The sequence below is a fragment of the Castor canadensis genome, chromosome 10, assembly GCF_047511655.1.
Source record: "Castor canadensis chromosome 10, mCasCan1.hap1v2, whole genome shotgun sequence".
NCBI lineage: Eukaryota > Metazoa > Chordata > Mammalia > Rodentia > Castoridae > Castor > Castor canadensis.
In genome coordinates this window covers 145,028,405-145,053,906 of record NC_133395.1, presented here as the reverse complement: position 1 = coordinate 145,053,906, position 25,502 = coordinate 145,028,405, and the positions used below count along the sequence as shown (strand labels likewise).

Below are 25,502 nucleotides of genomic sequence, written 5' to 3'. Positions count from 1 at the left end.
CTCCAGCCCCTACAATAAATTTAAAATTCTTATAAAAGTTAATTTTAAAATACAAGATACAATGTAAACAACTGGAAAGGATATAGATAGGTAGTGAATGTATTTTTTGAGAAGTTAAAGGAAAAAGGAATGTTTTTTGGATGAGAAAGGATTTTGTAAAGAAAGGTTTGTCCTAAAGATTGTTTCAAATAGGAAGGATAAGGACAAGCCATGAAAGGGTTTAGAATGTTATATGAAGGTCTGAGGAAGTTTTAAAAGTGTATAATAAAAAGCTTCGGTGTGTGATAAAGTTAAAATTGACTATAATCTAAGAGCTGCCTAAAAGATTTTTAGGGCCATGTCAAACTAAAATCAAATTCTCTATGTCTATAAAATAACAAGGTTATCTTAATATTGTTCTGCTCTGAGTAACATCTACAAAAAACCATTACAGAGAAAGATTTTATCAAAGAAATTACTTGTGTTTTCTGTTGATCTTGTCAAGCTTTAAGTACTAACTAAATCAGAGTTCATTTACATATTTGCTTGTGTCTTAAATGACCAGCTTGTGACAGTGTTGTGTCTATAGTTTATCTAAATATGGTACAAACATTTACAAAGTTATATACAAAATGAACTAGAGCTCTCTTTTATCCAAGAGTGTTACATTTAACCTAAATCCTGACAGTCAGCTCCTGTCTCCCACAGGTCACCACCTATGTGTGGCCTTAAAGGACAGACTCACTCCCTGAGTCATGAGTGCATCGACCCAATCTTCTGTTTCCCTCTCCCCCATACTATAAGACAGCTTAGAGCTTTCTTGGGAGGTACAGGATTTTGCAGAATCTGGATCCCAAGATATGCAGCCCTTTAGCAGACACCTTTTATGCTCCTTCTAATAAACTTGCCTCCAACAGACCCTGCTCCTCTAGCTGACTACTTACCTTATCTTAACCTTCACAGGGAACTTCTCAGAGAGCATGCAGACCAGATCCTGCCCTATAACAATTTCTGTTAAACCAGGGGATCTTGTTCTCTTAAAGGATCTTCAACCCTCTCCATTGGGACTTCAGTGGACAGGCCCTCATCTGGTCATTCTCACAACATCCACTGCTGTCAAACTCAATGGGATCCCCCAGTGGCAGTACCTCTTAAGGAACAGTTAGAAAAATGGAGAAGGGAGGTGGAGGACTCTTGGAATCCTCTAGGGAACACCATTTCCCAGTGGTTCTCCTGGCCAATGCCCATCCTGATGCCTGTGTTCTTGCTCTCCTATTCTTAAGCTTCTTCCTTGTATCATACTACATGTCTGCTATTGCTGATCAAAAGTTTAACCAGTTGTACCTCCAGGGACACCAACCTCTCCAAAACCATCCAGAGGACTGCTATGAGGGCCCCCACCAGGATGTAGGAGTCTGAGGATCTCGCCCCATACAGCACCCCCTGCCAGCAGGAAGCAGCTAAGAAGCCGACACTTTGCCCCAATTCCCAATCCCCAGCCCCTACCCCCATCATTATTAAAGAAAAAAATGGGGGAATGATAGAGTAATAATGTCACTATTTTGTGAATCAGCCAAAATGGCAACCCCGCCCCTTAACAGAAATTCCTGTGCTCTAAGACAGCCCCACCCCTACCAGAGACTACTGCTCATGCACTAACTTCCTTACCCTCCCTCTTCTATGAAAGCCACGCCTGGCTCAGGTTCGCTGCTGCGCCATCTTTCCCCCTGCCAGCCTGGCAGTTTGGGCCTGCCATTAAACTTTGCTCTTGGATGTGAGATTTTTCTCGTGAGCTTTCTTTGTGAGCAGTGTTTTTCCTAACAAAGTTTTCTTTGGCTCACAGTTTTGGAGGTTTCAGTCCATGTCTGCTGGTCCCCTTTGCTTTGCCGGGGGGTTTTGGGAATGAACACCAGTGGGGGAGTGTCTAGCAGAGGAATCCACTTATCTCATGGTGGCCAGGAAACTAAGGGACAGAGAGTGGTGAGGCCAGGGTTCTGGGTCCCAGGATCCCCTGCAAGGGCACACCCCTAAATAATAGGAAGACTTTCATCAGGCCCCACCTCCTAAAGGTTCCACCACCTCCTAACAGTGCCACAGGTTGGGGACCAAGCCTTCAGCACATGGATCTTTGGGGGACACTGATACAAGCCATAGGAGTTGGCCAGGAAACAGCTCAAAGGGGCCTAAGGAACACAACAGGTCCAACCACCTTGGAAAACAGAAGGGACTCACGCACCTCTTAGGACCCAGTGATTCCATGGGTGACTGTGTGTGCAAGAAAATTTCTCCTTTCTGTGTACAAAATCAGTTTTAGAGGTGGTGTTTGTCAAAGGGAAAAGGCTGGACACAAACCAAATGTCACCAACAGTAAAACAGATAAACACGTTGCACTGTACTTGTACAGTGACACACTGTGATTTCACAATGCTGAGCAAACACAGCCAGTTCCCAAAGAAGGCCAAAGGGTCCCCTTTCTGTTAAGGTCAGCACTAGGTGAAACTGAACAAGCTAAGCCTCCATACATGGAGATAAAACCAGCAGCACAGGAGTGTGCACCTCAGACATCAGATGGGGACACAGGTGCACACACATACGGATGTACATTTCGGTGCCTGGGATCAAACTCAGGGCAAGCACTGACCACTGAGCTACACCCGGACCCAGACACAAGCTTTCTAAGGAATTGGCAATGCGTTCATTCTTAACTGGGGTGGGGAGGGGGGTCTCACTTTTTTCAAAAAAATACGAGGCAGGGAGCCGGTGGCTCACACATTGTAATCCTAGCTACTCAGAAGGCAGAGATCAAGAGGGTCACAGTTGGAAGCCAGCCTGGGCAAATAGTTGTAGACACCTTATCTCCAAAAATACTCAACACAAAAAACAGGGTTGGTGGAGTGGCTTAAGTGGTAGAGTGACTGCCTAGCAGGTGTGAGGCTAAGTTCAATATCCGGTACTGCCTAAAAAACCCCATGATTTGAAATGTGTACTTATGCATTTATAATTTCATAATGCAATGGAAACCTCCCCAACAAAGTGGAGAGTGGAGTGTTTAACTTCAAAACAACAAAAAACAAATGTGCAAGTGAAACCTGAGTTTTGGACCCAACACCCAAACTCCTGGAATTCCATATGCCAGGTCTGGCCACCCACCCCTAAACGCCAGATAAAAGAGGCCTGGTGAAGGCAGAGAAGGGCGTTTATTACGCAGCTCCCGCATGCTACGGGAAGACAGTGAGCACTTGGCCCATCTTCCCCCATCCTGGGGTACAGACATGAGCTATAGGATTAAGGAGACAAACGAAATGGGGGCAGGGGACAAATGCACAGTTAAACGTCCCAGTCACAGGTACATTCTGGTCATTATCTCAATCCTTGTTGTAATTCAGTCACTATCGCCTGGCAGGTGGCCCATCCTGAGAAAGCTGTAGTATTAGGTGTAGTTTCTGTCCCTTGTCATGAAGATGTTATCATCTGTCTTTCCTGGAATCCAAGATGATTGCAAAGTGACTGCAAAGAGAATGGCTTAGAGCAAAGACAGATACAAAATGGAGGCGAGCAACCATGCTTTTCTCCTGCTTTTAGTGAATTCATGGGCCTGAGTAAGGAGTCCGTGCTTTTCAGCAAAAGCAGTTTGAGCACATCTTACGCGAGGACATCCCGGAAGGTCACAATGAGGCAGCCTGAAGGCAGCATACCAAACCCTGATTAAATGAACCTGAGGTGAACAGAAGTGCTAAGGTCTCACCATCCATAGGAAGTCAAGTGATAGCTAAAAACAGCAAACACAGAAACCAAAGCTGAAAGATATTCTTTTGAAAACTGGAGAAATACTCCTAGAGAAACAGCCACAAGAATTGGAAAGTGGGAAGAGGGATGTAGGACAGGGTGGTGCCGGTTGGTGTAACATAGCCTGCATGCATGTTTGTCAAGTGACCGCTTAATAAATGGTTGTTGGCAGGTTGAAAATAGGCCCTTGAGAAATGCAAATTGAAATGATATTTCATTTGTTTGCCCATCTAATTAGCAAAAGCAAGAAAGATTGATAACGTTTGCTGTAGGAGTGTATTTTCTACACCATCGGATGAAGTGACAATTGATACATTTTTTGAAGGACAGTTTGGTGGCACGTGTCTGAATTTGAAGTGAGCCTACCTATTTCTTATACATACATGAACAAGGATGGCATTGTTGGTGACAATCGGCCATCAACGGGCATACGTGACCATGAGTAGGTCATTCAACAGAAATATGAGTGGAGCAAGTACCCACAGGTGCCAAGACAGGCGTCTCCCGTGCAGAGGGCATGTGTCCCTGGCTCAGATGCTGCTCGCTGCAGAACACAGGAATCTGGGCCCCCACCGGCCGTGGAAGGAAAGTTGTGTGACCCGTGTGTGTGTCGCTGGGAGGGAGGTCTTACACCCGCAGTGGAGTCTGTTCTGCAGGCTGTTTGGGAGCCTATGGATCTGCCTGGGTTTGCAGTGGCTCCTTTGCGGCTTGGGTTAGGGGTTGATGCTCTGATTAGAGGCAGGTTTCCATTTAGGAATGGGGTTCACACTAAACAGGCCTGGAAGCTGGCGTGCACTAGGCTCAGATGTGAGCCCACATGGGGGCCTAGAGGAAGCCAGGGTCTGAGGAAGCCCAGGCTAGGATGGACTGGGGTGGGTTGGAGTTTGAAGATTCTAGAGTCGGGCTGTACGTCTGAAGTCAGGCAGTTGTGCAAGGACGAGGGGATCCAATTTGGGGAAAGCGGCTCTGTCGTCTTTGCTGCACTGGTACATCTCTGAGACTTCTGCATGAAGGTACTCTGGGGGACACGGTAGCCTGGGGATGGTCGTGGCCCCAACTGCAGCCCCAAGGGGGCAGCCAGCTCCTGTCCCCGCTCTGCCCCCTCTCGAGAGCTGGGAATGACAGTGACACCGTGAAGGACCAGCAGAGCCAAGGTCGCCAGGGCACCGTGTCTGTGGTCTCACCTGACGTGGGCCTGCAGCACTCTTTGCGACTTGTTTGCAGGCCTGCGTCACTGGGAACCTCTCACTGCAGCCTGGGACAAAAGGTTCCTCTTTGCAAGTCCCCTCTGGGCAGAAAGGGCACGCAAGCTGCCCAGGGCAGTAGCGGTGCAGGGTGACACCCTGTGGTGAAGGCAGACACACGCACACTCTTACCGGCCACCTCTTCTACCTCCCCGCACTGCGGCTAGTCCCAGCATCCCTCCACCTGCCCGCAAATCTGCACACCCAGCCTTCCCTGTCCACCCACCGTCACACCCACCCACCCCACAGCTGCCTCTCTCCACACATCGACCCACCATTCGTCCCTCTGCAGGGGAGAGGGGAGGGCAGGGAGGGAGGGGAAGGGAGGACACAAAGTGGGATACGTGCATGGGTGGAAATGTCCCATGGGCAGAGTAGGACCTCAGTAGCACAGGAAGTATGAGCAAGAATTGACAAGTGGGATTGCACCAAGCGGAAATGCCTCTGCACAGCAAAGGAAACAGCTACCAGAGTGAAGAGACACCGGCAGAATGGGAGAAAGTTCTCCTCAGCTGTTCATCAAAGGATTAATATCCAGACTGCATAAAGAGTTCAAAAACCAAACACCAGAGAACAAACAATCCAGTTAATAATGGGAGAATGACTTGAAAGCAAAGTTTTCTAAAGAAGTACAAATGACCAGAGAACACGTCAAACGCTCACCATCCTGAGCCAGAAAGGAAATGCAAATCAAAATGTCACTGAGAGTCCACGTCACCAATTCAGAATGGCTGTCACCAAGAAAACAAGCAAGGGCTGGAGGAGTGTGCCTGCCTGGCAAGCTTGAGGCCCTGAGTTCAAACCCCAGTGCACCCAAAATAACTAACTACATACATACACATATACACACATGCATAACGGAAAGAAAGCAACCAACGCTGGTGAGGATGCAGGGGAAAGAACCCTTACACACTGTTGGTGGGGATGTAAACTAACACAGTCACTATGGAAATCAGTATGAAGGTTTTTTAAAAAAACAACTAAAAATAGAACGACCACATAAGCCTTCTACACCACTCTTGGGCATGTATCCAAGGAATACAAGTCAACAAATGGTCCAGACACCTGCACACCATGTTTATTGCAGCACTGTTCACAATTACCCGAGCTATGGAACCGGCCTCAGAGCCCATCTGCTGCTGGATGGATAAGAAATGTGGTATATGTACACAATGGAGTATTACTCAGCCATAAAGAGGAATGAGATCACGTCGTTTGCAGGAAAATGGAGGGAGCTGGATTTCTTAACGTTAAGCGAGATAATCCAGACTGAGAAAGACAAATGGCATGCTCTCCCTCGCATGTGAAAGTAAACCTTAATCGTGAAGGACAGGAGTGTAAAACGGGGACTTGTTTGGGAGCAGGAACTGGTGGGGTGAAAGGGAGGGTGTAGGGGAGTGAATATGGTTGCAGTACTTCCTATGCGTGCATGAAAATAGAATGAAACCTGTTAAAATTGTGGACAAGGGGAGGGGGAGATGCAAAAGAGTAACAGGTGAATTTGAGCGAAGTGCCTTGTACGATGTGTGTAAATACCTCAACGCAACGCCTTTGTATAACTAACACACCAACCAAAGTATGCAGGAAAGAAGTGTCACAGTGAAACCCGTTAATTTGTACAATTGATATGGGTAATAATTACAATAAACAATAAAATAGGCAGGCATGGCGGTGCATGGCTGAAACTGCAGCACTCTGGAGGCTGAGAGTAGTATTAGGAGTTGAAGGCCAGCCAGGTTACACAGCGAGACCCTGTCTCAAAACAAAACAAACAAGCAAGCATTTGTCTTCCTGTCCTCTATCCAAAGCTCCCTTTATGGAATATTGACTCGACATCCTCCATGTGCTGGGCTGTGCACAGAGCTTCGGTGGTGTCAGGGGTCACGGGACGCAATTCCTGTCCCCATGGACCTAAAGGACAGCACAGGAGACACGTCCACAGAGACCCTAGTGAGGTGACCATGGCTTTGGGGACACAATGAAAACATATCGGTTCAGACTTACAGATCAGGGATGGCCAGGCAAGCAGCTGACTTCTTCGGCTGGGAAGGAGAAGGAGGAAGACAGGAGGACAAGCAGTGGCTGGACAGAAGCAAAGACTGGAAGCCACATGGGCTCCAGGTAGACAGTGTGGAGAGCCCAGACCCTCAAGGCCTGGCCAGTCACCACACAGGACCTGGGCATCTTCAGGGCTCACTGTTGTATTTAGGACAGAGACAGTGGGTGTGAACGCCCTCGTTGTAAATGAACAGAGAGGAGCAGGGGAGAATAAGCTCATAATTCCACCATGCACAAGATGCTATTTTGGTGTGTGTGCATATATGCAGATTTCCCCACGGACACAAGGGAGATGGCGTGTGCTCCTCTGGGAGAGGTGGTGAAGACTGGACCAGATGCCCTGTCAGGGCTCAGACCCGTGTGCCGTGCTGTGGGTGTAGCAGGCATCACAGGTGCATCCAGCTCCTCCCACCTGCTTCCTACCATGACTGTCATCCCAGGCCCCGGAGGGGCTTCCCCACAGCCTCCTGCTGATCCCTGCAATCTGGACACGCACAAAAAACTTTTTACCTAAGGAGACGGTGGAAATTCTTCTGGGAGGTTTCTCATTACGTGAGGTGATATTGGTTATTTAAATCATTTCTAGCTGAAATGTTTCTTGAAGCAAAACAACCTAAATGGTTGTTTGCTGAGACCAACTTTATTGAGAACTATCCTGGTCTCTGGAGGCTGAGTCGCACCTTCTCCTGTGGGGCACACCCACCCCTCCAGCCTCCTGTTCTTCCTCCCAGAAGGGATCCAGTGCCCAACCTCTTCAGCGCCGCTGTGTCCATCCTGGTATCCTCCACCCTTCACTACTGCCTTCTCCTCCCTTCTCCTCCTCTTCTTTTTTTTTTCCTCCCCTCCCTCTCTCCCTCTCCCTCATTTCCTCACAAGCCTGATGTAGTCTCATCCATCTTTCTGGTTGGCCACAGCTCCTTAGCCACCTGCAGTCCTGCAGGCCCAGCCTCTGATGGAGACCCACGCCATACACCTTCTTCGGCTCACTGTGCTGCCTCCTGGCTCTGGATGCCTGCCTCTGAACTATGCACTGGGTCTGGCTTGCCCCACTTTGGGGACAGTCCCACTTTGGGTCAGCTCCACCTATGAGGGAGCAAGATAGATACTGAAGGAGGTATCCAAGGCATCCCCTCCCCTCATCACACCCCCAGGAAACCCCGAAACTGCACTCATAGAGTCACCCATTCACTAGCAAATCCAGGGACCTCTTGCTGGGCCACTTGAGAGCATCTGTTAATGTGTGTCACCTCTCTTCTCCCTTTTCACATGTTTATTGAGATGTAACTCACACACCAGAAGCTTCACCCAAATACAGTGCATTTCTTGTATCCAGTTATATGATCATCACCGCTGTCTAACCAGAACATTGTCAGCACCCCAAAGGAAAAATCCGGTATCCTTTAGTGAATGAGTACCCTAATACACGCCTGTGGTGCTCACCATCACAGCCTCGGCGTGAAGCTGTCCTGAGCCCAAACACATGATGGCTGGAGCCAGTCAGCCTGTGACACTCCCACAACAGGTCTTTCCTGCCTGTTCCCTGTGGTAGGAGATCTACCAGGTGCTACCCTTGCCCAAGCACTGCCCCCACCCCACAGCCCACCAGCCCATCAGAGAGAGAGAGAGAGAGAGAGAGAGAGAGCAAGCCTCTCTTGCTCCTAGCTGCCTCTGCCTCTTGCTCTCCAGCATCTTCTGCCACCTCTGGCTTGTGCTCCTGCCCGGCCTGCCCTCTCCATGCAGCTGAGGGAGGAACTTCATAGCACACCTGATGGGTGCCTCTGTGCTGAATAGAGAGCGATCGACCCAGCCACTGGCTTGGAGCAGTGTTCTAGCCTCCTGGGACCTGCCTGCTTTTTCCTGGTTCCCACCCCCCCCCCGCCCCCGCCCTGACCCGCCACCTACCCCATCACCACTGCCTCAGTCACTATGCACTCCTCAGCTCTATGGGGTCACTAGTGCTCCAGAGACTTCGGCTCCCATCTCTTACCTGCTCCTTACTTTCCTGACACACAGCCCCTTTAACCTGGTCCCAGTGATGTCACCCCTAGGCTGCACTCCTGGATGACTCAGCACACTAAACCTGCTTTGCCACCTCACAAACACAGTTGCGTCTGTGCTGTGGTCAGGATGGATGTCCTGTTTGGTCCCCAGACTCCAATCCAATCATCTATGGATTGTGTGAGCATTAACATCACTGCTCACACCATGAAAACGGCCAGGCTACAGCAAAGGGCCGTAGCCAGACATACCTGCTTTGCAAGGGTGACACCCTCCCAACCCCAGCACCACCAACAAAACAAAAACAATTCCTGGCGACAGGAACTGGAGTGTGTGTAGTTAGCAGCAGAGTTGGGCCTCTGCCAGGCTGTGACCCTCAGCTCTGGCCCTCCCTAGCTCCTCCAGGTCAAGGGTTGTAACAGAACCTACTCCGGGTTAAACGGCTGAATTTAGTTAAGCATGGTGAACAGTGCCTGGTGCACAGGAGACTCCCTGAAAGGGTTCGTGGGAGTACACAAGAAGCAGAGATTTGGAGGTCTGAAGTTCCAGGCCAGTCCGGGCAAAAAGTCAGCAAGACCCCATTGCTTAGGGTTCATGATGCCTCTAAGGGACTTGGGGAATGTGCTGCCTATCTCCAACAATGAACAACAGACTGCTGGGAACCGTGGTCTTCCTGAGCTAAGTGGGTGCCATGGGCCCTCCCTCTGCTGGGACACCTTATTTTTTCCCCCTGTGACCTTGCCTCCTTCAAACACTTTCTGTTTCCCAGAGGCTCCAGGCTTTTGTCCAGGACACTACTCATAAACAGATGAACTCAGTTCTATTCCTCCAGCAGCCCGCTACAGGTGCCTAAAGCAAGAAGACCCTGCTGTTACCCCCTCCTCTTAAGAGAGCTCGACTCCCGGTTCAGCAGGAAGTAGACAGAGAAACACTGGCTCCATATATATATACATATAATCCCAAAAGGCAGGAATGCTAGAGGAATGTCAGGTGAACAATAAAAACCCACCTTAGGATTGGACCCCTCACCCTTGCAGGCAGCTTACTGCCACCCTGCCACCCACTGGAAGGACATCTAATCTCAAGGAAATGACAAGCCACCACCTCGCCAGGGGGTTGAGAGCTGAGCAACTTATCTACCTAGTTACCACTTGTTTCCTCGAGCTTCCCCTAGTGATGGTTGACTCCACTCCAGAAGAATTTTCCCACCCAGTGGGGTTTCCCTTCCAGACTACTCCCTCATATCTACTCTAAGTCAGTAAGTAGCTATGGGCTTCAGTTCTCTTGCTGGGGACCCCTTCCACAGGGCTCCTTCCGAACAATAAACCCTGTGCTGGTGTTTGAGCCATCTCTCTGCCTCTTCCATGCCTCTTTCATTTCTAACAACCATCTCTAATACTAAGGCAGGCAGAGTGGTGTGTACCTGGCATCCCAGTTATTCGGAGGTGTAGGTAGGAGGATCGAGGCTGAGGCTGGCCCTGGTAAAAATGACAGACTACCTGAAAAAGCTCAAGTGGTAGAGAGCCTGCCTAGCAGGCGGGGCTCCCTGAGTTCATGCTCAAGTACCACTCCAAACCAAGCAAGCAAACAAAACCAGATCTGTGACGCCTGTGGACTGGCACATCCTCCTTGCTGTCTCCTCTTTGGTTCACCTAAAAGCCTCAATAGCACTCCTGGTGCTTAAGATTTCCCCACCTGAATCCATAAAGTGCATCCCCAGGTTTGCCAAAGCCTCAGTCCCACCCCGAGCTTTTCCCGCTACTCTGACAGTCTGCAGAGGGGCTGAGATCTGACAGTGTGGGACACTGGATGACAGTGTGCTCTGGGGCCTCTAGCCTAAAGTAAAGGGAACCAAGTGTCTCCTCCAGGTATCTAGCCGCATCACAACAGACGCTGACCCACACAAATCACCTGTGGCGCTTCACAGGAAAACACTTTCCTCCGCGGTATACCAGGCACATGCCCCTCTGGTGACTCAGAAGCCCCTACCCTCTCATCTCCAGGAGGCCCCTCTGCACCTCCACCCTGGCACTCCTGCCTTGGAGCTGGCCTCTCACTCACTGCAGTTGCCTTGGGCAGACCAGGAGCTGCCAGGATGGCCACAGGTGCCACATTACTGTCCTGTAGATGCTCCAGAGTCTCCTGAAGGTCCTAAATGTCCAGAAAAGACAGGCCCTTGGCTGTGCCCCAGCTCCAGGCAGCCTTTGTCAATACGGAAGCCCCAGTGACTGTGTGGGGAAATGGGGTGGTGGTGGGACCGCCAGGAGGGGTCGCCCCCTGCTGAGCTGGGGGGAGTGGGCACCCTGGCTGCACAATCCAAGGGGCTAATCTGCAGGGTCCACATTTGTCGCTGCTCTTGGTCACCCCTCTCCCTCGGGGGTTCACCGACTGCACGCCTTCACTGTCTCCTTCGCCCCCTAGAGCAGTAGCCTCCAGCCTTAGTCGGGAAGTCCACCTGGCTTGTGGCAGCCCCGAGGGTGGCTTCTTTTCTAAGGGGTTCCCGGCATTTTTGATGTCGCCGGTCCCCCGCCACCGCACTTTGCGACCCGCAGCGCGCGGGGGAGGGGCGGGTCTGGCTTTGCCTTTGGTGCGTGCGACGCAGCGCCCAGCTCAGAGCGCGTGACTCGGCGAAGGACGAGTCGCAGGGAGGACACCCGCGGGAGGGCGCGCGGGAGCGGACGTGCGGGACGCCGGGGGAGCCCCGCCTCCGCGGCGTGACGTCACCGCCCGGGAGAATGGTTGCCTCGGCGACGTAAACGCAGGGCCCCGGAGCGTGGAGAGAACAGCGGCGCGGAGCCTTCGGAGCGAGTCGGGGTGCGCGCGGCCGGTGGGTGCGCGCGGGGCCGGGGACCTGGAGCAATTGGGGGACCCGGGCGCGCGGGGCCCGAGTCCCGCTCGCAAAGCCCGCTTGCAAGGCTCTGCTCCCTTCTTGGCTCCTACTCTTACTTTGTCACGGACCTATGCATCTGTCCATCCCTCTGTCCCTCAGGCCCTGTGCACTCTTGCGAAATGGCCCAGGGAGCGCCCCGGACGATATGGGGACGGGTCAAGGCCTGTTCAGGCCAGGTTCCATCCGCCTGGAGTGCCTCTCAGTAGGGGGCCATGGCAGGAGTGTGGCAGGAATGGCCCAAGCTTCAGGGTCCAGGATCCCTGGACTCGATCCCGGCTCCAGCCCTCCGTGGCTGGATGACTTTGAACACCTGGCTTAATCTTTGCTCCCTCCTCTGCAAAAATGCAAATTCACTCGGTAGTTAAGGCTGCCAAGGACCTGCAGGAGCTTCAGTGGGCAGAGAGGGGCCCTGTTCTCTTTGGAGCTTAAGTTCTGGGGGAGTTGGCAATAAACTGATTTTTTAAAGTGTAATGTAGTTTGGTAACTGCGAAGAAGATGGAGCGAGGCTTATGGGTGCAGAGAAGAAACCACTTTGAGTGGGATGGTGCGGGAAGGTCTGAGGGCGGGCTTTGAGCTCAGATTTGAAGGGAGACAAGGATCACCCCCCCCAACCTCAGGTGAGGGAGAACATTTTTGGGGCTGCAAGTGCAAAGGCCCTGGGGCAAACCAAATTCAGTGTGCTCTAAGAACAGAAAGATCAGGACAGCTAGAGCCACACCCAGGAGGGGAGAGTTGGGGATGCAGGGAACACCAGGTGTAGGCCACATGTGAACCCCCAAGAAATGCTGGCGGTGTGGTAGGGGGCTGTAGGTCATAGGGACCACCCCACTCAAGCACTGTGTCACTTCCCAGGCCAGAATCTCATCAGCTGATCCAGAATCTTGCACTAACCGGTTGGCCCTCAGTCAAGATGTCTAAGCTACTGTCCAGTGTGTTCAAGACCATAGTCCACGACAGTGAGTACCAGCGGGGCGGGCGCTTTCAGAAGTCAAAGGCAGCCTCAGTGCCAGGGTCAGTCCTCTAAATCCTGCCCCAAGGCAGCAATGGCAGACGGTCCAGATCCCTTAACAGGAAGACAGGCACAAGTTTCTTGGACAGCCACACACCGGACGGCTTCAACAATCCATATCTATGGCAGCACAGTTCCGGAGGCTGGAAGTGAGACATCAGGTGTGGCAGGGCTGGATCCTCAGAGGCAGTGAGGAGAGTCTGCTCCAGCCTCCTCCAGGCCTCCGTGGTTGCTGGGCGTCTGCGTTCCCTGGCCAGTGAGACACCATCCCCACCTCTGCTGCCATGGTCACATGCTGTCCTGCTTCTGTGGGTGTCGGTATTCAAACTCCCCTTTTACAAGGGCAGCTCCCACCTCAGGTTAGGGTCCACCCCATGCCAGCATGGCTTCAGCCTAACCAGTTCCCTCTGCAGTGACCTCAGTTCCAAATGAGGCCACATTCTGCAGTCCTGGGAGTTGGAACTTTAAAATATGAATTTGGGTGACAATTCAGTTTATAGCAGGCCTTGAGGAAGGGGCCACCTTGGAAGTGAGCCTCGCCCAGCTCTCCAACAGCCATGGGTACCAGGCTGAGCCGCAGAAGTGGCCAGCTGCCATTAGGCCTTTGTGTGAAATGTCCCTTCTTTAGTGCAGTGACACACACACTGCCAGGTGCTCACAAGTGTGCCATCGAGGAGGCCAACTGGGCAGACCCATGTCAGCCACTCCCTTCAGCTTCCAAATTGGAACTTCATTTGCTTCTGACTAGTGAAAGTATTCCATGGTTCAAAATTCAATAGTGCCTTTGAGCCCCCTCCTCCGAAATCTTATCCCCATCCGGACCCCAGGTACCCTGCAGACGCCTGGTGTCACCTGCCTCTCCCAAGCATGCACACAGATGGTTTGTCCTTTTCTCACACAAGCGGTACACAATAAAAATTCTTTCCGCGCCTCCCTCTTCTCCACGAGCCGGTGCGGGTGGGGACTGTTCCCTAGCAATGCAGAGCTCCTGGAGACCTCCAGTGCTTTTGAGCAGAATGGAATCCCACAATGAGTTAACCAGGCCTCTGCAAATTTCAAAAAATGCACCACTGTAAACAATTGTTCCCACTATTATACCTGTGCTCTCTCTCCCCCTCTGTCTTCATTAAAAAATGAAGAAAGGCTGAAATAGGATTCCAAAAACTAGCTTTGAAATGTTTACAGATAGTGTTCATCTCTCAACGCACACACAAAACGATTCATTGTCTTGTGTTATCATGACAGTGCAAGGATTTTAAAACTATGGCACACACCTATAATCTCAGTTATTCAGGAGGTAGAGATCAGGAGGATCAAGGTTTTCTTTTTCAATACTGGGGTTTGAACTCAGGGCCAACACCTTGAGCCACTCCACCAGCCCCTTTTTTGTGAAGGGTTTTTTTTTTTTTTTTTCGAGACAGGCTCTCGTGAACTATTTGCCCAGGCTGGCTTCGAACTGCGATCCTCCTGATCTCTGCCTCCTGAGCAGCTAGGATTACAGGCGTGAGCCACTGGCACCCAGCTCAGGATCAAGGTTTGAGGGAGCAAAGACAAAATGTTTATAAGATCCCATCTCAACCAATAAAAGCTGGGTGTGGTGGCACATACCTGTCATCCCAGCTAGCAAGAGGCATATCTAGGAGGAGCGTGGTCCAGACCAGCCTGGGCACAAACAAGAGACTCTATATGAAACGCAGCTAAAGGGAAAGGGACGTGGGGCTCAAATGGTCAAGTGCTTGCCTAGTAAGTGAGCCTCTAAGTTCCCAAAAACCACCTCCCACAAAGCAACCCCCCAAAATCCCATATTGATGCATTCTGGGTATGGGGATGTCTACTTGGAGTACCCTGTAGCTCCGAGGATTGGTTGAGTCTGTGTATTTGTGGGAAGACCAGGCCAGGCATACAGACATACCTGGGGCTTGGCTGACCCTGGCCAGGCAGAAGGGTCAGGGATGCCCAGAGTGGACCACTGGCTGGGGGTGATGGGGCAGCAAGACCAGCTGAGAAGTTCTGGCCCCCACACCTCTGCAGCCAGTCTCACTGCAGAGGAAATGGGGCCCGAAGATGGTCAGGCTGGAACCCAGCCTGGCCCTGTGGAGGGAGGGTTGCTCACTGAGGACCCAGAGTGTAGGTGCAGGCCTCTGCGGGGGACATCCTGCAGAGGGGCCCCACTGGCCAGGACTCCAAGAGCCCCATGCCTGCTGCCTCTCTGCCCCACATTCCCCATGCTGGCAGCATCAAAGAAGGTCCAGCGTGTCTCGTTAAACCTCCGCTCGCCAGGCCTTGCCCTGGGCAGAGAAGGGCTGGATGCACAAGTTTAACCTGACTTCTGAGAAGCCTGGTTTTCGCTGAGCTGAAGCTGGCCATCCAAAGCCTAGCCTTGGGGGCTGTCCACGCATGCTGCCCGCACAGGACCATCCCGTGCCACATGACTTCACTGATAATTAAGTGCCTGCTGTGTGGCAGGCACTGTGCTAGGCTGGAGATACAGGTGCAAATGACACCAAGGTGGGGAGAATTTGGAGCCCTCTGTCAGCTCCGTTACTTCCTCTTGGCCACACTGTGCTCCTCAAACAGGACAGGCACTCTGTCTTACCCTCCACACACACCCCCCACCCGTTCCTTGTTGTGTTCAACCTTTTCCCACCCTCTGACCTACCTTGCTCTTCCCTGTTCATCTGTGCACTTCTGTCTCCCCAGGAGAATGTAGGTTCCCCAAGCCTGGCAATAATAGGCCCTCAATAAAAGTTAAGATAGCCTCAGAGCTTTCCCTGTGAGCTCAGAGGCAAGACAAGGACACCCGCTGGTAACCACTGCTGCTCCACACAGCACTAAAAGAAAAAGAAATAAAAGACATCCAAGTTGACAAACGACATAAAACTATCCACAGACAGGACAATCTTTTACAGAGACACTCCCACATGACCTCACCTCCTCCCATGGGGCCCCACCTCCTAAAGACTCCACCACCTCCCAGTAGCACCACAGGCTGGGGACCAAGCCTCAGACATGGGCCTTTGGGGGACACGCCAGATCCACACTACAGTACAGAGCCCATTGTCTTCTATGACAGAATTGTGGTGACATTGGTGGGCTGCAGAAGTGTGTGAAAACCAGGAGGTCAGGGATGTAGCAGACCCCTGAGATGACAGCTAGTCCAGAGTGAGAACACTTGGTCAGCTTGTGAATGAAGTCACCTGCCAGGCTGCTGGTCAGGTTCAAGATGTGCTGAGGGAGGGAAGGACGGGGATAAAGCAGGGGATGGGGTTTAGATGAGGGTGATAGCCGGTGGGGTGGAGAGAGTGGGAGGCTCACAGGACATTGAGGCTGGGGGTGTGGTAGTAAGGGGGGCCATTGGGGATGGCGAGGTCCCTCAGCTCCATCCCTGTGGTCACAGTACAGTTTGCAGGAGGTGCAGGCCTGGGGAAGAGGCCACCAGTTCAGTTGGGAGGTGCCAGGCCTCAGTGCTGTGGAAACCTCCAGACAGAGACTCAGAGGTTGCTGTTGCTGGGGCGGAGGTGAGGACTGCAGCTGGAAATGCAGCCTTGGTGGTGGGTAGGGGTCTTAGGAGAAGGGAGAGGTGACAGCCTGAGAGGGCGTGGGGAGCCTGCAGAGGGGGCAGAGATGAAGCTCTGAGGAGGCGAGCAGGGGGCACAGGGAGGCCCAGTTGGAGGGTCCCTGGGAAGCTCCCTAGGTGCAGCTGATGTGCTGAGGTGGAGGGCGGCAGGTGGCAGTGTGACCAGCTGTGGAGGAGGCTGAAGTTGGGGGTGGTGTGTCGGGAGGGATACTGGATCAAACCACCCAGGGCTGGGAAAGGGACCCATGAGCTCTGCGGTGTAGATGGGCACCAGGCACTGAGTAGAAGGAAGCACGAGGCAGAAGGGGGCAGAGGGAGACCAGTGGGCTTGGAGGACCTGGGCAGGTGTCCTCCTGGAGAGAGAGGGTGCTGCTGAGAGGAGCTGGGGGCCCCAAGACTGAGGTGACATCTCTGGAGCAACCTGGTGCAGAGCCATAAGCCCTTTGCAGGAAGTGAAGGAAGTTAGTGAGGACCAGTAAGGGGTGGGGCGGCCAGAGCCAGGGAGAGGATGTGACCTAGAGGACAGACTTGGCTGCAGGGCTGTGGCATTGCCGTCCTGTAACTAAAGGACCTCCCGGCGTGAAAGAGGACGGCTGGGAATGCAGCCTGCTGTGGACTGTGACCCGGAAACACAGACTCAAGTTATCTTCAGTGTCATGTTCTGTTGTGAAAGAAGAGATAGAAATTTCCGTAGTTAAAGAAGGAAATCGTATGTCACTAGATGGACGAGTGTGCAGCTGGATGGGTGTCAGCATGTGGGGACCGTGGCTGTGGGTGCCAGCTGTTGTTATCTCATGGCTTCCTCAGCTGCAGGCTTGGTGGAGGCAGGAGACCTGTTAATAATTAAGGGAACACTTAACACAAAGGTTAAAGGTGAATGGCTGGTGCTCTGAGGGCCCGGGATGGCAGGGGAACTGGACATAACTTTGACTTTGACCTGCAACAGTCCTCCACAGTCACCAGGTTCACCTCAGCCAAGGACAAGCTGTGGCTTCTTCAAAGACTTTGAGGTCCCCAGCCCCCACCAGGCTCCTTCCTATCTATGAATTGACTGCTTTGGAAGTCAAGTTGATAGTTCAGGGTGGATTCAGACTGCCTTTGTCCTCCGAGCAGCCGGTGCCACTCAGCATTAGTCTTCCAGGTTGGTCTGTGTGAAAAGGCATGGGGCGTACAGTGCATGACACGTGGAATACCTGCCCTGACTACAGCCACCAAGGTTGGTGTTGGGGAGGGCTGCAGGGACCCTCTCTGTCTTACTACCTCGGTGGCCGACTTCCGTCCTCAACTCTCTGACCCAGGATTTGGACATTTTTGCTGTGTGCTTCTCTTTTTCAACTAAGAACAAGGTTTTAAAAGAGATTATTTGACTTCATTTTATTTGTTTGGGTATTTGATATCTTCTTCTTTTTATGATTTTTATGATATTTAATGGTAATTAAATTTTGCCACCAATTGAACCAAATACCCAGGAAGAAAGGTCATTAGGAAGCGGGAAGATGCCTCTGCCATGCTGCAAAACTCTTCCTGGTCCTCCGCTGCCTCCCAGCCAGGCCCTCCTGCCTGCCCCCCAGGCCTCCCGAGTCTCCCCAGCTCTTCAGTTCCCCTTCCCCTCAGACCTGGACCTTGACATCGTGCCCCACCCTCTGAGTCACCATCCCAGGGCACTTGGGGACCACCTGTCCTCCCCAACCTGCCCTGAAACAGCACAGCCTAGCTCTCTCCACCTCGCCCTGCGGGAGCCTGGGGTCTCCAAGGTTCAGTGAGTTGTGGATTGGGGATATTGGAAAGATGGGGCCTCAGGCTGCTTTTCCCAAGGGTATCAGCTTATGGGAACAAGGTGACCTTGGGGCCTGTGGTCACTTGGGGGATCTCACCCCAGCCAGCATGGGAGATGTGCTGGCATCCTGGCCGGGCCCCTGGGATTTGCCAGGCTGGTCACTGGGCCGAGATTCAGAGGCACTGTCTGGGTGGAATGGGGTGGGATCTCCATGAGGGGCAGGTCTTAGCCCCCCATTCAGGGTTCTAGGGAAGCCCTGGGAGGCAGTGGGGTTGCCCAGGTCTCCATGTGTGCATCTCAAAATGGTCCTGCATTGCTCTTAAGGAACCAAGGGAAGGGAGAGAAAGGGAAGGCACAGAACAGCCACTCTGTACCCAGCTAAACTACCAACCAGGTGAACCTGTAGACATGCAAGTCCTCAAAGGTTTACCTCTTGTGACCTTCTCAGAAAGCTACTAGAAGAATGTGGCACCAAAACAAAAGACACTTCCTGCATGGACCCAATAATGGGAAGCCAAGAAACCAATCAGCCAAGAAGAAGAAAGCAGGAGGGAGGCATCCCCGGGAGGGATGTCAGCACAGTGACACACCTACGGCACTGATGGAGGTCCTGTTTGTCCATCAGGAAATTAGTGATTAGGGATTAGTGATCAGGACATATGGAATGTAACGTGACAATAAGACCACTCAAATAAAACAGGGTCTGGACACAGGCCAGGGGAAATAAACACTAACTGGATGGTAGGGATGACCACGCAGGTAACAGGGGACAAGACAGATAAACTTTTAAAATACCATGTGATAGTTTGGCAATTGAGCATCCAAATGGAGAAAATGTGAAATTAAATTTCCACCTGACACTATGTACACAAATACATCCCAGGTGGATTAAAGACCAAAATATGAAAGATACAACTGTAAAATTTTGGGTACATGAAGGCACTAGTCACACCTTTATCTTGACAGATGACCTCGGATGGCCATGTGCTTGCTCAGTTCTCACAACTGCCAAGCAAAGTCAGAGTGGCCATCTCAGATGTGCAAACTGAGGCTCAGAGAGGCCAAGTGACTTCCTGTGCTTGCCACAGGTGAAAAGCTGGAGCCCTGGTGGGACTGGCACAGTGTGCATAGCTCTCAGGGGCGGGTGAGTCACCACTATGGTTCTCACTTTGTGTCTCCCCAGAGAACAGCATGGAGACCATGAATAGCAGCTCTTCAGGCATTGAAGAAAAACAGGACAAACGGGCAAAAAAGGGCAAAGGTAACGCTAGAGGTGGCTGGAGTCCAAGCTGGTGGGAGGCAAGCCCCCTCCTCTGCCCAGATGCCCCCAGACTCAGCCTCTATGCTAAGGGAAGAGGGGAATGCTTGTTTCTGTTGGGAATGGGGTTTCAGAACACAGCAGGAACACGAAGTGGTGGGAAGCGAGGCCGTCCAGCTCTCCCCACTTCCATAAAATCAGTCAGGTTGCCAGGTCCTCAGACTTTCTGCTCCACCAGAAAGGGTTAGGGCTTTCAACTACAAGGTTACCTCGTGGTCAGAAAATGACTGCTGCAACTCCAGGCTGATCACATCTGATTCCAGGCAGGGAGAAAGGAAGAAAGGAAAGAGCAAAACTGCCCTCTTGCTAACTTGACCCTCTCAGGGAAAGAAGCCTCACCCAGGAATTTCTGCTCACATTCCACTGGCCAAAATTCCACGTGGCCAACAGAGTGTACACAGAGGCACACAGCTGTGCTGGCCAGGAGGAAGACAGCAGCTGGTGACTGTGCCTTGTCCTCCGGCGCCTGCACGGGATCTCACTTCCCTCTGAGCCTCAGCTTCCCAGATCCCCTGCTGCCTCCTGCTCGGCCCTGGGATACCAGGTCAGGCCGGTCCTTCTGTAGAGGTCCAGTGGGACCGTGTTCCGTTTCCCGAGTCTGTTCCCCTGCCCCCACCCCCGCCACCACCGTGCACCCTGTCCTGCTTCTTCTAATTATGAAAATTAATTTAAACACACCCAGGAGCAGAGGAACCGCCAGAGGTTGTCACCAGATGTAGGAGGCTGTGCAATTTTTCTGTTTGTCTTTGCTAGGGCATTTTAAAGTAAAATTCCTTTCTACTTTAAAGCCATTTCATCCTCCCTACGTCAATGTGCACTTGTCACTCATTGGGATATTTTCTTAGAAGTGTGCAATGCCACCACTGCCCTGGGAAAAGTCTCAGAAATGTCTTCCTGTGGGTTCACTCTAGCCAGGGAGCAGCTGGGACCTGGTCTCGTCTCTCTTCCTCTGGGCCCCTCTGCCTTTGACTGGGGCAGCAGTGTCGATTCTCCTGTGCAATGTCCCATTCTGTATGTCCCTGCTTCCCGTGCTGACTTTGCAGTTGTTTCTCTGTCCCATCGTTTTCTTCTCTCATTTTCTTTTGCACTACTGGGATTTGAACTCAGGGCCTCCTGCACCCCTTGAGCCAGGCACCCAGACCTTGTGTTTTTAGTTTTTTTTCAGGCAGTCTTGTGCTAACTTTGCCAGGGCTGGCCTGGACTGTGATCCGCCTACCTTGGGCCTCCCGAGTAGCTGGGATGGCAGGCATGTGCCACCAGTCTCCATCTTTTCTTTCAGTGGATGTTAGTGCTCGATGCTTCACTAGACCCCAGCAGCCTGTCCTGGGGATGGAGGTGGCTCGAAGTGTCTAGCCATTGCTGTGCGGCATTTTATTCAAAATAAGTTTTAGCTCAAGGTGTAGTTCAAGGGGTAGAGCACATGCCTACCCAAGCACAAGGTCCTGAGTTCAAACCCAAGTACTGCAAAATAAAAATAAATAAATAAAAATGAAAATAAGCTGTGGCTGCATACCTGTGCCCTGCTGCTTGGGAGGCTGACGCAGGAGGATGGCTTGAGTCCAGGAGTTCAAGGCCAGCCTGGATAATGTATGGAGGCCCTGTCTTAAAACAATCAGTTCTGAGCTTTCCTTTTTCTGTGCCTGTGGATGTGCTCTGTCATTCCCGCCAGCCTTCTGTGGATGGCGGGTTTTCTGGGACTGGCTTGCAAATGTGTGCTCCTTTGCATTTCTGCAATGACTTGATTGACACGTGGCCATTTTTGCTGGGGCTCACTCACGCAAGCACATTTACACTCTTCACGGTGATGTTCCTGTGCCACCCAGCACCCATGGCCTCATGGTAAAGTGGGGTGGGATCAAGGTTGTTCCCACCTGAGGGCGTCTCTGAGACCAGCTCTTGCGGAGCCCATGTGGCAGTCACTTTGCTTTTGAGATGAAGACTCCCAGCCCTCTGGCCCCCAACCCTGCTGCCTGTATTCCTCGCCCTGGGTCTCTGCCCGGGAGCGAGTGGAGCAGGGACAGGAGGAGGGTGCCTGGTGCCTCCAGATGTCCAGGCCTCCACATCTCTGCTGGCCTCTGCCACCAGAGCTCTGCCACCCTCTTTGCCTCCTCCTCTCTCTAGGGCTCCATAACAGCCTCCACCACCCCAGGGTGCCTTCTTTCCTGGAGCTGGTTCCACACTTATTTCTAACTCTTCTGCACAGGGTGACAGGGCACAGGGGAGGCAGCCCCTCTGACCTCCCTGCCTCCTGAAACTCACACAGAGGACATCTGCTCTGAATCAAAGCCAGTGTGGACATGACAGTCATAGAGGCTGGCAGGAGACAGGGTCACTCTGCAAAGCAAATCTGCACCAGTCTCTCTCTCCTCCTCTGGTCCCCCCATGCCCCTGTCTGCCTCCTGGGCCTCAGGCACTTGACCTTGGCCAACCCTCTCCCCTGGGAGGCCAGTGGAGACTCCTGGAGACAAGTGCATTTACCTGGGGCCCATGGCCCTCAGCTCAGTGCCAGCACCCCTGCTACCCCTCTCTATCGCTTGTGGGTGGTAGGCGCTGGCTTACCTCCTCTGCGAGAGGGGCTTCCTGAGACTTTAAGTCTAGGACAGAGGGCAGATGCTGGAGACGCAGGGCTTTGTTCTCGAGTCTCTTTTCGGATGCTGGGGCATCAGCCTGGCTCACCCAGGTTAAACCACAGAGGTTATGCTTATGGAGCAGGAGGACCCATGAGCGGACTTCAGGCACAGCTGGATCTGAGTGAGCACTTGCCACTTGCTCCTGCTGTGTGTCACAGGGGGCCAGGAGGACACTGGGTCCCCAGAGGCATTGAACGCTGGAAGGGCTGGCTTCAATCTCCAACCAGGATCTCTCCTCCCCACCCCCAACCCAGAGCACGATGATTCAGCCAATCCTTTCCACCTGTCTGGGGACGTGGATTTCTTCACCTTCAGAGATCGGGAGCGGAATAAGGCCATCTTGGTGAGTATCCAGAACCCGGGCAACCTCTCTATGAGGCTTCCCTGCCTCAGTTCCCCTCCTCTCAGATAAACAGTAGCCACACTTTCTTCTTGGATAAGCACTTTCCTCAGGCTGCTCTCACTACAGAACCATCAGTGGCTCCCCCCTTCCTACCAAATCAGCTGGAAACACTCACTGCCTGGGTCTCCGATCTCTGACCTGTCTGTTTCTCACACCCACCCCCATCACTATTGTTCCCAGGCCTCTGTTGGGTCAGCTGCTTGGGCTGCAGCCACCACTCCATCAGTTCTTCTGTCTTCTTGTCCTTCAAGGCCCTCTCCCCCGCTCAGGAGTCCCAGCCTCATGTGGCCCTTTGTCCTTGGACTCCCAGAAGCCAGATATGCACACAGACGTACATGTGCTCACTTGGACAACCACACCAACCCCCTCGGCAGGGCCCGGGAGTGCAGAGTGTCTCTGATGGTCCACCCCAGCCTTGTCATCTCCCTGATGTGTTCCCCCTTGCTTTCCCCCATGACAGCCTATCCAGAGGTCAGGGCAGCCTGTGGTCCACAGTCCCCAGTGCAGCCAGAGGGGGCTCAGACAGGGCTGCCCTGCACACCCACAAAGGCACAGCCGCATCCCTGCCTCTCCCCTGGGCTGGCTGGACAGCCTGTCTCACCCACAGATTCCTTAGAGCAGTGGTTCTCAGGCTGGCAGGATCTCAGGCCGGCATGGACATGGGTGCGAAAGGCACATCCTCCATCCCACCCAGCGTCCTAATCAGAAACTGGATCCACCTGTGACCACGTGCACAGCCCTTTGGAGACGCTGATGACCATGGCATCTACACGGCTGCTGGGTGGTGCCCTTGCCCAGCCCTGGAGAAAGGACTGTAGATCCACAGGCAGCCTCTATCTGCCCTTCACCTTGGCCTCTACTCTTCTCCAGTGTGGGACTGTGCTTTCCTTCTCCTGTCAAGCCTGGCCATACCTTGGAGCCTCCTCTTCCTCTGTTGACTGAATTCTCTGCTCTCACCCCAGCCCAGGCACTGACCCCACAGGGCCCCAAGCAGCTGTCCTGTATCTTCTGTTGCTGCTGGGATTCTAGAGGTGACATTTTCCTGACTCACGGACATGCCAACTAGTGGCATGGGGCTGGATCCTGCATCTGTTGAATTCCTGCAGCATTCTTAGTTGTTGAACTATTTGTGTAGCTGGCCAGATGGCCTGTCCCAGCAGGAAGTAAACTGGTCTGAGTCTGTCCAAATGAAACGACCTCAGTGAAGGGCTGGAGCCAGTGCCGAGTGAGGGACTGGCGGATGCAGCTGTAGGAGGATCGAGCTTAGGCCAGGGGTCTACTCTGGTCAGGGAGTCCCTCTCCCTCTCCCCTGCAATCCTGGGATCTCCCCCCATCCCCGGGTAGGACTGGGCTGTGATGACACCCATGGGGGGTCAGAATAGGAGTGCAGAGGAGAGGGCAGTCAGTGGGGACAGCTAGCCACAGTGACCCTCCAGCCAGCCAACACTGATGGTAGTCTGCAGGGTGGACTCCAGCTTTCAAGGTTCTTTTGGAAACTCAGAAGGACCAAGTTCCCTGAATGCGTCTTTGTCAGTTTTAGCAAAGCAGAAAGCATGGCCATCAGTGAAGTGTAAACTTAAAGGAGAGGTTATCTTTTGGTCAGGGGTCCTGGGTTGTGTTGATCTGGACCTCATGTGTAGCTGGCCCCCTACATTTTATCTGGAGACCCCCATCCTGGGGTGACAGTAGGTTTCCCAGGAGCCTCCCTGCCCACTCTGCTCTGACCCCGGAGCAGTTGTGTTTAGGACTCCATCATGGCCTGGGGGAGCACACTGGAGAGACATTGGGTGGGGAAGGAGCCTGGGCCACATCTGACCATCCTGTTGTCCCCAGGAGCGCGAGCAGAAGAAGAGTCTGCGGGTGCACCAGAAGATGACCTATTCCTCCAAGGTGTGCGCCAGGCACAGCAGCCTCCGCCGGGAGCTGGAGCTGGAAGAGGAGACAGAGGACCAGGAGCTGCAGGCTGAGGCTGAGCAGCTGAGCACCATCCGTGACAACACTGCCTGGAAGCTAGCCATGACCAAAGGTGCCGCCCCCACTCTCACGGGCTGGGGACCTGGGGCAGCCACACCTGGTACTTGCCGGCCTGGGAAGCCTGCACGCTCCACGGAGCCTTCAGCCACTCGCCTCCTCTGCATAGTTCCCCCTTTGCACCTGGAAAAGCTCGGTCCAGATGGGCTGAGATGGAAGAGCTCTTGACCCGATAGTGTGTACATTCTGAATGTGGACTGCAGGCAGAAGGTGCAGCCATACAGTACATAACACAGTCAGTTTAGGGCTGGGGGTGGAGTGGGGCAGTGGTCCATTGTCACAGCTCTTGCCTAGTATGCAGAGGCCCTGGGTTCCATCTTTAGGACAGCAAAAATAAGTAAGTAAACAGAGACCCAACTCTGTGGCTCATGCCTGTAATCTCAGATACTGAGGAGGTAGAAAGATTGCTGTCCTAGCCTGGGCCCAGGCAAAAAATGCCAGACCCTATCTGAAAAAAAAAAAAAAAAAAAAAGCTGGGGTGTGGGTCAAATGGTAGAGTTCAAAACCCCAATAATAATCATCATAGCAAACAAGTATTTTAATTCTGGGTAAGGAGGATGGGTCTGGAGCTGGATTTCCTGGTCCCGATCACCACTCAGCATCTCACAGAGACACGGTCATGGCCAGTTATGCCACCCCTTTGTGTCTGTACGCACGCGTGTGTGCTGTTATTACCCAGTAGGAGAATCTTGAGTACTGAATATGTATTAAAACTCTACCCACCAATCACTAAAAAGCTAGAAAGAAGCAGTTGGGATCAGAGCCCTGGCACACAGTGGGCTACAGGGCACTGAGTGAATAT

The 25,502-nt window shown here is 52.6% G+C and overlaps 1 protein-coding gene across 10 annotated transcripts in view; it reads left to right on the top strand.

Moving 5' to 3' along the window:
• Cfap100 (cilia and flagella associated protein 100) overlaps positions 1-25,502 on the top strand; it is a 62,196-nt gene that overhangs the window by 25,647 nt on the left and 11,047 nt on the right. The window contains exons 1-5 of one of the 10 annotated variants that reach the window (XM_074044519.1): positions 11,762-11,879; positions 12,808-12,911; positions 19,502-19,579; positions 22,521-22,609; positions 24,503-24,695. In XM_074044519.1, the coding sequence (XP_073900620.1) occupies positions 12,866-12,911; positions 19,502-19,579; positions 22,521-22,609; positions 24,503-24,695 (406 nt within the window). In that variant the 5' untranslated portion in view covers positions 11,762-11,879; positions 12,808-12,865. Of the gene's footprint in view, positions 1-11,761; positions 11,893-12,807; positions 12,912-17,122; positions 17,758-19,501; positions 19,580-19,831; positions 20,181-22,520; positions 22,610-24,502; positions 24,696-25,502 lie in introns of those variants that run through there. The other 9 variants (XM_074044517.1, XM_074044523.1, XM_074044518.1 and 6 more) reach the window with 9 other exon arrangements.